Genomic DNA, 14,248 nt, shown 5'->3' on the forward strand with positions numbered 1-14,248 from the left:
CTTCCGCTTCCGGTGCGAGCGGTAATACATCCGGTGAGGTGGGGGCGAGTCGAAGGAGGAGACCTTATGTAGAATGGATGGGCGTGGCTTTCCTAGGCTTCGGTTCTTCGAGCGCGGAGGGGTTGAGACAAGGTTACGTGGCAAGGAGGTGGCGCAGACTTCGGCTGCCCGGGATTCCATGAGGCTGAGCTAGCCCGCCTAAACATCACTTTCAAACAGTGCCGGATTTACGTATAGGCTGAACCAGCTATAGCTTAGGGCCCCCCCAAAAAATTTAAGGGAAAAAAACCTGGATGTACTTTTCCAAAATATAAGATAAAAAAGCAAATAAAATAAAACCAGCATACAGCAACAGTGTTTTGTGTTATTTTGTTATGTGCAAATGGCTTTAGGTACCTATTAGGTCCATAAATTACCATATAGCATATGTTCAACACAAAAAAACAGCGACAAATTGTTGTTGACAAAGGACAGCTGGACATACACCTTCACATTACCTTCAGGAGCTTAGGGCCTCATCAAAGCTAAATCTGGCCCTCCTTTCAAAGCTCCCCCTTTGCAAGTGGAAGGCTTGAGCCCACCACCCTGAGATTGAGGAGGTCAGGCTCTGCCAGTTTATTTATTTTTTATTAAAGATTTTCTTGGTTTACAAAAGAACATGCCTTGTCTCTTTTTCAGGTTGTACAGTCTTCCTTACAAATCAGCTAAATTTGTTGTGAGACATTAGTGTGTACAGTATAGGGTTGGGGAAGAAGAGTGTACGTATAGTGTACGTGTGGGGTTTTGTGTCAGCGTCGACTGGGTAGGTCGACCATTTCTATTCATTTATTACATTGCCTTGGCAGTGAGAGGTATAGGAGGGCAGGGTGTGGTTGGTTGGCTGCAGTGGGGTTTGTTTGCATTTATGGGGGCAGGGAGGGCTTGATGGGTCAGATAAGCCAGATTGATTTGTATGCTGTCGGTGGATTCTTGTTGTCTTGTTGGGCTGTGTATGTGATAAAAGGGAGCCATACTGGGGTGAAGGTGTCCTCTTCTATTTGTCCCCGTTTCAGTTTCAGTTTATTGGTTAGCTTTTCTAGTAAGGCCGTTTCCCATACAATTGGATACCATTGGTCCATGTCTACTCCTGACAGGTCTCTCCAGTGTCTGGCTATGAGGCTTCTGGTTGCTGAGAGTAGGTGGATTATAAGCTCTGTATAATGTGAGTGGTCATTATGAACTTGGAAGATGTTCAGCAGGGCCAGTTCTGGAATGAGTTCTAATACCTGTTTAGTTATTTTGCATATCTATTGTAGGACTGCTGTCCAGAAGGGTTGGATTTTAGGGCATTCCCATCACATGTGGAGGAATGTCTCAGGCTCTACCAGCTGAGCTATATATGTGACATCACTGTGCTGTTCTGGTAGACAGTAGCAGACAATATTTTTGGAAGAACCAGTTGCTATGTTGACACCAACATAGCACTGCTATACTGGTGCAGTTTGGAAGGAAAAAATCTGAAAGATCCTCTTCCTTCATGCCACTTTTAAGGGTACAATCCTCTTCCCTCTTACCTAATGAGAAACTGGATTGAACTCTCCCCCCCCCCCAAGTAGACACACATAGGATTGCTCTATAAATCAGGCAGAATTTGTTGAAGCCACAAATCCCATTCCTGATACCTTGCAATAATAAACCCTTTGAATAGGGTTGCCAGATGAAAAAGAGGGTAGGTCACCTGCACTTGGATAGTTGTGTTGAAAACTCAGTTTCAGCAGGCCATGCAAGTTATGCTTAATAAAATTCCCTCTTCTACACAACTATTAAAAATGCACCTGACTGTGCCTCTTTACCAATCTGGTCATCCTAACTTTGAGCAGTTTACAGACAAAAAAGTAACAGCATGTAGCGGAGCATATGAGAGGAAGATTACAACATTCATTAGTCTTGTAAAGGTTGCAGAAACAGCTGTTTAACAGGACCTGAATTAAATGATGTGCTCTTGAGACCCACAAGGTGGAGCTCAAATCTTCTTTCTTTCTTTCTTTCTTTCTTTCTTTCTTTCTTTCTTTCTTTCTTTCTTTTTCTTTTTGCAAAACTAAGGTCTGAGAAGAGTGAGCCCCGCATTCAGTGCTGTCAAACAGGCAATGGATAATTAACCAAAGTACAAAACTTTCGACACACTTCATGTCAGTTTATTTAGTGTGAAATACCAACTGATTAATGATTAAAGATACAATAAATACTGAGCCTCAAGTCTGTCTGAAAGCTACATATAGAGTAACTCTGTTGCTTCATCACAGATCTTTGAGGGGCTAGCAGTTGTGTGGGAAATACACTTTGAAAAGAGTTGACTCTGGCAATGGAAACAATCTCAGATGGGGGGCACCAACATGATGTCCCCCAGATGTTGTTAGATTCCCAACACCCATCTTCCGCAGCCAGCATGGTCAATGGTCATGGATTGTAGGAGTTGTCATCCAGCAACATCTTGAGGGCACCCTGTTGGGTACTCCTGGGAACCTTGTTCAGTTTTGTAAACAGGCAACAAATTGGTCCCAGATTGAAACTAAATACCACAGAGGCATCTTGTATCTGTTCAGCTTGTCAAAAGCAAAAACTTTGTTGGACTACAACTGAAGCTTTTTCCTGTTTGCTGAAAAACTGTAGTTTTTATTCATTCATTTCTGAATTGCTTACTAAGGTACATCTCAAATTAATGTTCTCAAAGCAATTCACACCATAATTACACATGTAAAGGTTAAAAAAAGGGTAAGGACCCCTGGATGGTGAAGTCCAGTCAAAGGCAACTATGGGGTTGCAGTGCTCATCTTGCTTCAGGCCGACGGAGCCAGCGTTTGTCCACAGACAGTTTTCGGGGTAATGTGGCCAGCAGGACTAAACCACTTCTGGCACACGGAGGACCGTGATGAGTGCCAGAGCACATGAAACACCGTTTACCTTCCTACCAAAACGGTACCTATTTATTCATATTTGCATATGTAAAACAGTTATATAAATTGGTGTGTGTGTGTGTGTAACAATTTATATTTTGCAATTTACATTTTATTATGGAAACAGTTGAAAACAATTACATTTTTTAAAAGAACAACTATATAAAATATGAAAACATAAATCTAGAATAGCTGCTTCCCTCTAATTGCAATCCAACAACCACAGAGTACAATGCCATCTATTTTAATCTATTACTTACTCTTTAGATATACAGTTATCTCACAATCAAAGTTGTTAATAAGGAGTAGTTAATCCTTGATTTCTGTGTATGTGATACAGGTAGTAGATCCCTAATTTGATCCTAAGTTATTCCCATTTTAGAAAATAACAGGCCAAGATATGTGCATGTTGGTGGATTTGTTTAACCTCTCTCTTTAGGTTTTCAGGGAAAGTGAACTATAAGAGGAAAAGGTTTGGAAGCTGTGAGGCAGCATCCAGCCAGCCTCCACATCAACCTTTTCTCAATATTCCCACACATTCAGGGTTTGCCAGGTTTCCAAGAACATATCCATGAAAAGAGGCTAATGGAAGCAACATTTCCCAGACAGTCTGGAGACCAGCCTGAAGTTGTTACATAACAACTACCAAATGAGAAAAGAACTACTAACTTTCCTCTAGACCAGGGGTGGCTAACCTGTGGTTTTCCAAATGTTATTGCATTCCAGCTCCCAAGAGCCCAAGCAAGGCTGACAAAGATTCAATGGACCTGTCATGTGACTTTCATGAATGTTATGAAAGATAGGAATGCTAATAATAAACTGCTAATGATCCAAAGAAAGAACTATATGATAAACTTGACAAGAAATTTATTTCAGTTAATTCTGAAATAATAAACATGGTGACACAATATTTGGTCCAATCATATAGGTCCCCAAAGGTGGCAAACTGATTCATTTCTGATTAGATTTTCTGTGTAGCTTGAAAGAATTCATACCCTTACAGCAGCATATGTTAGTCTGCTCAAATTACTTGGTTTGGGAAATGCTGGAGCTCATAAGTGCACTTCCTGGACTTTACACTAATGGGTCTCTATTTTCTTTGTAAGGTATTCAGAGGCAACAGTTGCCATGTTGATCTCAAAGAAACAAAGTTGCTGGCATCCATCTGTGTCAGGAGACAACCTTTTGGGGTGAAGTCAAACTGCTGGAAGGTTGCATCGCCTGCTGTGGCTTTAGAGAAACATAGAGACATGTTGATCTCAAAGAAAAGAAGTTACAATTACATTTATAATTACAATAGTGAGTGGAAAATAGTGCGTGGAGCCTTTATCCCCTGCTCCTGAGGAAATAGGTCTGTCTAAGTGGACTTTGAAGACTCATCCCCAGAACCATCAACAGCCCAGGAGAACCATCTACTACAAAAGTAGGCCCACTGTGTGCATTCCAGTCCACTGAAGCACATGGCTGTGTAACAGAATGCCAGCTTTCTCCAGGGAAGCTAGGATGATGATCAGAATGATAATGATAATTTTATGAATTACTTTCTATAAGTGTATGAAGACAATTTACAAACACAATTAAAATAATAATAATAAAGTTTCAAAAACAGTACCAAAAATAATAGAAGATCAGTTTACAACCAAAACATGATAACATGCAATCCAGAGTCATTTTCATCCAGTTGGAAACACCTGTTGAAACAAAAGTGTGTCCAGTTGTTTGGGTACAAATGGTGGATGTCTGCCATATCACAACAGGAATCCTGTTCCACACAGCAGGGGTATACACACTGAGAGCTTTGCTCCATGTTGCTGTGGAGTGGATTTCTGATATTTTAGGAACTGGGAGGAGAAACTCTCTTGCAGAATGCAGAGGCCTACTGGACATATCAGAGAGAAGGTGTTTTCTCAAGCTGCCCCTGAGCTGTTTATGGTCATAAATGTTAGTACCAAATCCTTGAACTTGACTTGGTAAAGGATTGGCCATCTTGCTCTAAGACTGCTTGCCATCAGTTAGCTCTAAACAGCATAAAGCAACACTCCAAGCTCCGAGTGAACTTGGTATCTGGCTGCTCTCCTGGATCCAGCTTCACAATGAGCTGTCCCTGGTCCTGATCACTTGCTGCTGGGCCTGCACCTTTCCACACACCTAGCCAGAGCATCTCTGTGGGACCCAGCCTGGAACGGGAGACAGACAAAGACTGCAATCCTAATTATGTCTACTCAAAATTCAGTGGGACTTTATCCCGAGTAAGTAGGGTTATGACTGCAGTCTTAGGCTGCAACCCTGAGCCTATTGATATAGGAAGTTAATCCTATTGGGCACTGAAGCTTCTGACTAAATGGACTCAGGCTCTGCCACCTCTGCAGTACTTATTGTGCTTGTCACACAGAGGCATAACAAATCTGATAGAGTGGACTGTAATCCATGAGAACTTCTACCATTATCAGCGTGTTAGTCTTTAAGGTGCCAGAAGATTATTTGCTTATTTTTTTCAAGGCCAACCTTTGGAAAGAAATATTTAGTAATAACTGGAGTGATAACAGAATGTGTTGATAACTGCAAATGGTTGTTTGGTAGGTGATGTCCCTTACCCTTTGCAGGACAGTATGCAGCCTGTTTCATGCCTTAGACTGAATGCATGAAGGGCGATTGTAGGGTGCTGCCCCTCCATGTGTCCAGTTGATTGACTGTGTACAGCTCTATGTGTGTAGAGCTCTCTCCCCACTGCTTCGGGACCCTGATTTCTCCTCATTGTGAGTACAGATCTTTACATACATGTAGTCCATAGCAGGGATGGGCAGATCTGGGTCCAGCCATAGATCCCTGGATGATTTGCAGTAGATGGCCAAGGACTTAGGACTCTCCAAAGTAGCAGCTACAAAATGACTCCCTAATTTATACTGTTGAAGTGAAAAATGTTGAAGTAGATATGTTTTTGGAAGCACTGTGAACTCTTTTCTTTTTGGTATTTGAAATAATTCATGGGAGCAGAATTCTTCAGTTCTAATTGTTGAACCAACTGCTGAAGAATACACCAAACCCAAGGGAGAGCCTAGAGAAAAAGTACCTTCGTAGGTCGTGAAATTCACTGATGCACAGGTAAGATAATGTGTATCTGAGTAGAGTGGCTGGGAAGCCCACCAAAGCACCTTATGAACAGTCTGAATCTGCACAAGTGTGCAGGTGGACATGCTCCACTTCTAAGCACAAAAATAGCTCCACCCACTTACACCCATCTGCTGGGGGTTCAAGTTTGGCCTATAGGTCAGTTAGCTGATATCACACCCATTGGCAGGTGATATCAGCTGATGGACAGGGGTGTGGCTTTCAATTCTGTATTGGCACACACAACCAAGACATCAGGATTTAACACCAGCAGCTGATGAGTGGGGGTTAAATCCTGTTCTGTTTTTGGCAGTGCACGCCAGTTCCCAGCCATTGTGACATCAGATGATTGACAGGTAGCAACCCAATCTTGATAATGACCTGGCCCATGGCACCGAAAAGCTTCCCCACCTGTGGCATAAAGGTAACTGCTAGCATTCACTAGTGTGTGTGTGGTGAACAAACAGGTGTACCTGTTTCCAGATGTTCTCAAAGCTCATCTGTAACCTTCCCCAAATTTTGGCCATTCACTGTAATGCACACATAGTATCATGGTTGCTTTCTTATCTCGTACAGGAAGCATTATTGAATAATAAGCATGGGTGTGCTTTGGAGGCATGGCAGGGACAGGCACAAAGTTGTTTGTAAGAAGTACCGCTTTCATTTACTGAATAGCAAACAGCAACCAACTCTATAGCAAACTCTCTGAATGGCTGTTCCTTTAAAGTTGTTTATGCTCCCACCCAGATTGCTAGACCTGGCTGCATGCCTAACCACTCTGCATTCAACTTGGACTAATAAAACATGAATAAAGGATCATGAAAAATCCAGATGCAGGGTTCCCTGATTTGCATCAGGACTAATTATTTATTTAAGGACAGCTGTGCTTAAAAGTATTTAAAAACAAAACAAAAAACCCAGCGACCCTAGGAATGCATTTTCTAGTTCATTTTTGTTTACAGACTATTTATTCCCAAGCTTGCTGATTTGGTGTTCTATAAGGTAAGATACCAATATTTTAGAAGTTGTTTCTCTTAGCAAAAATTTCAAATGAAACAAAATGACATAATAATTATTGTACTATTGTTAAAATGACATTGTATTGTATCTTTTTTGGGGGGGCGAATGAATTAATTAGATCAAAGTACTGGGTGATGTTAAACAATATTCTGTAAGGGGAATTTGGAACTGGAAAGTGAAGCATATTGTTTAAATGTTTCATATTAGTGATATTGTAAATGCATTTCTTTAAGATATTCTTGTAAGTTGCATCTAAGGCTAGAGGTGTTTTTTTTTACTAGGATAAACTCAGTGGGATTAATTTCTGTGTTGATATGTATAGGATTGCATTGTAAGGCTGCAGTCTAATGCACAATTACCTGAGATTAAGTTCTATTGAGCTCAGCTGGATTTACTTCTGAGTAGACATACATAGAATTTGGCTGCAAGTCACAGTACAAGTGTGTTCAATCAAGCTGCTCATCTATCTTGTAAATCTAACCAAATATGCATATGCCAAACAACATCCCATGGACTATGTTAAAGATAATGCTATAATAATGGAAAACTTAGTAGTGGCTTTTTGTTGCTAAATAATTTTCTTTCTAAAATATGGGGCTACATAAATTAAAATCAATGCCTACGAATTATTATGGACACGCCTGTGTGTTAAAATGAAATTTTGAGGCATGTTCACTTCAGGCACCCAAATGAGCAGCATTGTAATAAAGGGTTGAGGTGGGCTCAAAAGGTTTTCTACAAAGAATGGAGAGTTTGAACTTCGCACATATCTCAGAATGTAACCTGCGGCACAAACTCATGCATGCCTACTCAGAAGTAGGCCCCATTCACTTCAATGGGACTTGCTTCCAGGGAAGTGTGTGCATAGGATGACAGTGCTAATTCCTGCTATTTAAAGTGATTTCTCTGCATCAATTATTTCCAGCGTTTATAATAGCTGGTATTAGACCATGGGGCAGCTTGTTTTATTGTAGGAGAATGCCAAGTACAGTATACCTGAGAATACTGTATTTCAAAAAAGTGAAAAGGATGATATAGCTTTGGACAACAGGAACATAGGAAGCTGATGTAAACCAAGTCAGACCAATGGCCTATCTAGTTCAGTATTGGTTCCTCTGGCTGGCAGCCGCTCTCTGGGGCTTCAGTCAGGGATATCTCTCAGCCCTCCCAGGAGAAGCCGTGGGATTGAACCTGAGACCATCTGCATGCAAAGCAGATGGTTTGTCCCTGAGCTATGACCCTTTCCCCAAGAGAAACGTTTATCTTGCTTTCTGGAAAATATGTGTATCTAATTCATGAACTGGAAGGGCAAAGCTGTCTGTCTGTCTGTCTGTCTGTTTAGATCAGGGGCAGTCAACCTTTTTATACCTACCGCCCACTAATGCATCTTTCTTGATGGTACAATTTCCTTACCGCCCACCAGTGCTCGATGGAAGGAGGATTCAGCTTGTGCCGTAGAACCCCCTACCGCCCACCTAGAATCCAGAAATGCTCACTAGTGGGCGGTAGGGACCAGGTTGACAACCCCTGGCTTAGAACATTTCCCCACAATTTCCTACCATATACAGTCGTACCTCGGCTCCCAAGTGTTCCAGTTTTCAGATGTTCTTTCGGAATCCGAACGTCCGATGGGGCTTCTGCAGTGGCAGAGGAAGCCTCTGAAGCACCTGGGGCAGGGCAGCCAGGGGCGGGGCAAACAGCCCATAGGGGCCCATGGGGGCTAGGGATGGGGAGCGCCACGTGGTACCCAGATGGCACCTGTGGTGCACTGCACCCTCCGCACCCACCTAGCTATGCCTCTGGGCTTCTGCGGACTACAGGAGCTTCCTGCAGGCAATCAGAAGCTGCGCTTTGGAAGTCGAACGTTTCGGAAGTTGAACGGACTTCCGGAACAGACTCTATTCAACTTCTGAGGTATGACTGTATACACAATGCAGCTTGCAGTATAAGAGCTTAAAACAAATTGTTTTAAAGCTAATAGGGTTACAGGGAACCAGACAGAGGGCCTTCTCGGTAGTGGCGCCCGCCCTGTGGAACACCCTCCCTTTAGATGTGAAGGAAATAAGCAGCTATCCTATCTTTAAAAGACATCTGAAGGCAGCCCTGTTCAGGGAGGTTTTTAATATTAAACGCTGTATTGTTTTTAACACTTGATTGGGAGCTGCCCAGAGTGGCTGAGGAAACTCAGCCAGATGGGCGGGGTATAAATAATAAATTATTATTATTATTATTATTATTATTATTATTATTATTATTATTATAAAATTAAGCAAACAAAAACAAAAAGCAAAAAAGGCAGAACAATGAAAGGAACATTGCTTAAAAAGATAATGATCATAACTTAAGCATAATTTTAATTTTAAAAAATGGGAAGTAATATTATTCTATTTTTTAAGCCTGGGAAATTGGCGGCACGGGGGGGATGCCCCCAAACAAGGAGCTTGCTCTCCTTGCCCCCCATTTCTGAATTCATTGAATAATAGTATTGTAAAGTTGGAAGGGACCCCAAGGGTCATCTAGTCCAACCCCCTGCAATGCAGGAATCACAGCTTAAGAATCCCTGACAGATGGCCATTCCATCTCTGCCACTAACATATGCTGCTGTTTTCTTTCTTTCTTGCCCACCCAGAAATATACTACGCCCCTTCTGTTCTTCCCCCAATATTTTTTATCGGGTGCTGGCTCTGGTCTGTGGTAAGGTTGCATTATATTCATTGAGCAAATGTGTGTTAAGTAGTTACAGATTTATTATTAATATGCACGAGACATTAACAGCTCTTTTTGTTTTTATTAGCAGGAGCAGTAAGTGACCCTTTGATTTTTGAATCCCCGTCGCTATGTGGAAAAAACATTCTGTCTTTTGCCTTTTGGTTTTGGCTGTTGCTACAAACTGTGTAGTGTATGGACAAAACAGAAGAAGGGGACAGAAGCCAAGTTCTCTAACAGGAAAAGCAAACCTTCAGGGTAAAGTCATTTTCTTAGAATTTGCTATAGGCTGCATGAAATGTTTCCAAGCGCAATGGAATAATCTCCAAGGGAAAGTGGCAAATTATTAATATATGGGGATTTTGTATCATTTTGGTAACAAGTCCTGAGTTCTATGGGAACAGCATGTTTTCCATTAAGACCAGACTACAAGGGACATAATTATTCTATTCTAAAAGGCATGTTCCCTTTCACATAAAGAAACTCAACAGACTTTTTTTCAGGTGGAATGTGCTACTGGAAAATGCATATTTCACACCCACAATTTCAGAATAGATTGGAATATTTATTTCCTTATTGAATAAACAAAATATCTTGTTGCAAGGAAACCTCTAAGCAGTTTACAATAATGGAAAATGAAACATTAGCACTATAAAAAAAATTATTAAAAAAATTCCAGTTGAAACCAGGTATTAAAAAACTTTCAAGAGACGATTCTAACCAACAGTAGCTAAAAAGAGATAAAACACATGTGACTACTACAAGGGAGCTGGGCATGTTTAGCCTGGAGAAGAGGAGGTTAAGGGGTGATATGATAGCCATGTTCAAATATATAAAAGGATGTCACATAGAGGAGGGAGAAAGGTTGTTTTCTGCTGCTCCGGAGAAGCGGACACGGAGCAATGGATCCAAACTACAAGAAAGAAGATTCCACCTAAACATTAGGAAGAACTTCCTGACAGTAAGAGCTGTTCGACAGTGGAATTTGCTGCCAAGGAGTGTGGTGGAGTCTCCTACTTTGGAGGTCTTTAAGCAGAGGCTTGACAACCATATGTCAGGAGTGCTCTGATGGTGTTTCCTGCTTGGCAGGGGGTTGGACTCGATGGCTCTTGTGGTCTCTTCCAACTCTATGATTCTATGATTCTATGTTTGGATTGGCTTGCTGAAACAAAAATGTTTTAAGCAGATGCTGAAAAGAGTATGATGAAACCATCTGTCTGGTGTCAATTGGAAGGGAGTTCCTAAGTGTAACTGCTGCTACACTAAAAGCTTGATTTCTTACAACTGCACAGCTAGTATTATGTGGCACCTACAAAAGTGTCAGTTCTGCAGATCAAAGTGGTCTAGAAGCATATATGGGATCAGGTGATCCCAAGCTGTTGTGACACCTTGAACTTGGCCCAATAGCAAATGGGCAAACAGTACAGATCTCTGAGCAGGGGTGTTATATGCTGAAAGGCTCTCACTCCTGACAGCAATTATGCTGCAGCATTCTGTACTAAATGCAGCTCCTAGATCAAGCACAAGGGAAGCTCCATATAGAGTGCATTGCAGGTATCCAATTTTGCAGTCACCAATGCACAAACTCTTGGCTTCCCGGGAAAGCCCTTGATTCAAACTGCATGCCTGCTTCTTCGGGGCAGTGCAGCCCCATCCAGCTCAGGCAATTGACTCATTTCTAGTTGTTGCTCTTTTCATTTTCCCTATAATACACACATAACAGGCAAACTTCTAAGGGTTTTCTTTAATACAGAGCAGAAGAAGCCATTGTAATGTAAATAGATACAGTGCACAAAAGGTTGCCTTCAGCAATATGCAGGCTGTCCTGATTGTATGAAGTGTATGGCATATTAAAGCAGGTGTGAGAAACTAATGGCCCTGCAGATGTTGTTGGACTCCAGCTCTCAACAGCTCCAGCCAGCATGACCAATGGTCGGGGTGATGGAGGTCATAGTCCGACAGCATTCAGACGTCTTGCTACAAAAAAATCCTCTGTGTTGCAAAACAGAACGGTCTGATAAACAGAAAGAAACACATAGGCTAATAGTATACTAACGATATTTATATAACACAGTTGAACTGTTTCTTAATTCACAATCAGAAAACATACAGTATGTACATGGAGTCATGAACTAATAAGAGAACATTCAGACATCAGCAGGTTTCCCATGCCTATAGTAAAGGACTGCAGCCCTATGTTAAACCAACACTTCCAATCCCTACTTCAGCAATACTATTATGGCGGAGGACCTTAAGGGGCACAAATGACAACATTTTGGAGGTCCCAAGTCTCAAGCTGGTTAGGTTGGTCTCAAGTAGGGCCAGGGCCTTTTCAGTACTGGCCCCGATCTGGTGGAACGCTCTGTCACAAGAGACTAGGGCCCTGCGGGACTTGACATCTTTCCGTAGGGCCTGCAAGACAGAGCTGTTCCACCTGGCCTTTGGTTTGGATTCAGTCTGACCCTTATGTTTCCCTCCCCTGATGGTTTTGATCTATGGGCTACTTTTAAAATGAGGCTGCATTTTAAATTGCATTTTAACCTGTATTTTAAATTGTTGTTTTTTTCTATTATGTTTTTACTGTAATTTTACTGGTGTTAGCCGCCCTGAGCCTGGCTCTGGACGGGGAGGGCAGGGTATAAATAAAATTTATTATTACCATTATATTATTGTTATCATGTGAATTGAGAACAAAAGAACTGCCCATGTAGTCCACCATTCTGTTCTCACAGTGGCCAACCAGATGCCTTTGGAAACCCACAAGCAGAACCACCACCGACTCCTGCTTGTTCCACCATCTAATGAGAAGAACCTATAACAGGCTTGGAATTGCCCTCACCTCTTCCCTTTCTATTTGAAACTACCCCATGTTTTTGTCTTCTCCCACTGCGGCTTTGTTCCCCGTTTTTGAATGATCTCTGTCCCATCTTGCCCTCCGCAGCTTCCGTCTGCTTCATCGATATCATCTTCGTCCTGGACAGTTCCGAAAGTGCAAAAGATGTCCTGTTTGATAAGCAGAAGGAGTTTGTCACCACCTTAAGCGACAAGGTTTTCCTCATGAAGCCCACCAGAGTCCGCAGGTACGACTTCAGACTGGCAATCATGCAGTTCAGCAGCTCAGTCAAAATCGACCATCCTTTTACCGAATGGAGAAACTTGCAGACCTTTAAGCAGGAAGTCGCTGGGATGACCTTTATTGGGCACGGCACGTATTCCTATTATGCTATTTCCAACGCTACCCAGTTGTTCAAAACAGAAGGCCGTAAAATAGGTGTCAAAGTGGCTTTGTTGATGACGGATGGGATCGACCACCCAAAGTCTCCTGATGTGCAGGGCATATCTGAAGCAGCCCGGGCCCTTGGAATATCGTTCATCACTATTGGCCTTTCTAAGGTTGCCAATCAAGCCAAACTGCGTTCGATATCTGGTGATTCACCGGGGAAGCCTGTGCTCATCCTCAACGATCCCAACCTGTCAGACAAAATACGGGACCAATTGGTAAGTAATATTTTTTTAAGGGTTCTTCTTCTAGTAATAGTTTCGTAGACTCGTAGAGTGGGAAGGGACCACAAGGCTCCAACCCCCTGCAATACAGGAATCTTTTTGCCCAACAGGGGGATTGAACCCACAGCCCTGAAATTAAGAATCTCACACTCTACTAACTGAGCTATACCACAGCAATAGTAGTCACCAACGACAGGGCCTTTTCAGTAGTGGCATCCCAGTTATGGAACAGCCATTCCAGGGAATGTTGCCTGGTGATCTTTTTGGTGCCAAATTAAAACCTTTCTGTTTACCTAAGCCTTTTAAAAAACCTGATGTGGCTTGGGCCTCTCAGTTTTTAAATCTGAGGGGGTTTCCTTTAATTTCGAGGGTGCAATGATTTCATTTTTTGCTTATTTTGATTGTATGGATTCATGCCTAATAATAATAATAATATTTCATTTGTACTCCACCTATCTGACTGGGTTGCCCAGCCACTCTGGGTGGCTTCTTCATATCAAAATTGTTTTTCTTACTCATTGATTGTAAGCCACCCAGAGAAGTTAATGTTATGAAGTGGCATACAATGGCTGCAAATAAATGAATAATTAAGAAAGAAGGAGTTGTAAGGAACCAATTTTTTAGCATGGCAGCATCAACACTGTGTGTTGTCATCTGGCTAGCGCTTTCACTGTACTCTTTTCAGCACCTGCTCAAAACATTGATGTTTAGGCAAGCCTATCCAAACATGCAGGGATGAGGGATGCTGGTGGCGCTGTGGGTTAAACCACAGAGCCTAGGACTTGCTGATCAGAAGGTCAGCGGTTCAAATCCCCGTGACGGGGTGAGCTCCCGTTGCTCAGTCCCAGCTCCTGCCGACCTAGCAGTTCGAAAGCACATCAAAGTGCAAGTAGATAAATAGGGACCGCTCTGGCAGGAAGGTAAACGGTGTTTCCATGTGCTGCTCTGGTTTGCCAGAAGCGGCTTAGTCATGCTGG

The 14,248-nt window shown here is 42.2% G+C and overlaps 1 protein-coding gene across 4 annotated transcripts in view; it reads left to right on the plus strand.

Annotated features, from left to right (window-relative positions):
• Positions 1 to 6,825: 6,825 nt before the first annotated feature.
• The window catches only part of COL28A1 (collagen type XXVIII alpha 1 chain), a 68,558-nt gene continuing 61,135 nt past the window's right edge, over positions 6,826 to 14,248 (plus strand). The window contains exons 1-3 of one of the 4 annotated variants that reach the window (XM_082193883.1): positions 6,826 to 7,043; positions 9,856 to 10,025; positions 12,709 to 13,286. In XM_082193883.1, the coding sequence (XP_082050009.1) occupies positions 9,899 to 10,025; positions 12,709 to 13,286 (705 nt within the window). In that variant the 5' untranslated portion in view covers positions 6,826 to 7,043; positions 9,856 to 9,898. Of the gene's footprint in view, positions 7,044 to 9,737; positions 9,756 to 9,855; positions 10,026 to 12,708; positions 13,287 to 14,248 lie in introns of those variants that run through there. The other 3 variants (XM_082193884.1, XM_082193885.1, XM_082193886.1) reach the window with 3 other exon arrangements.

Source organism: Podarcis vaucheri, assembly GCF_965113315.1.
Source record: "Podarcis vaucheri genome assembly, chromosome: 12".
NCBI classification, from domain to species: Eukaryota; Metazoa; Chordata; class Lepidosauria; order Squamata; family Lacertidae; genus Podarcis; species Podarcis vaucheri.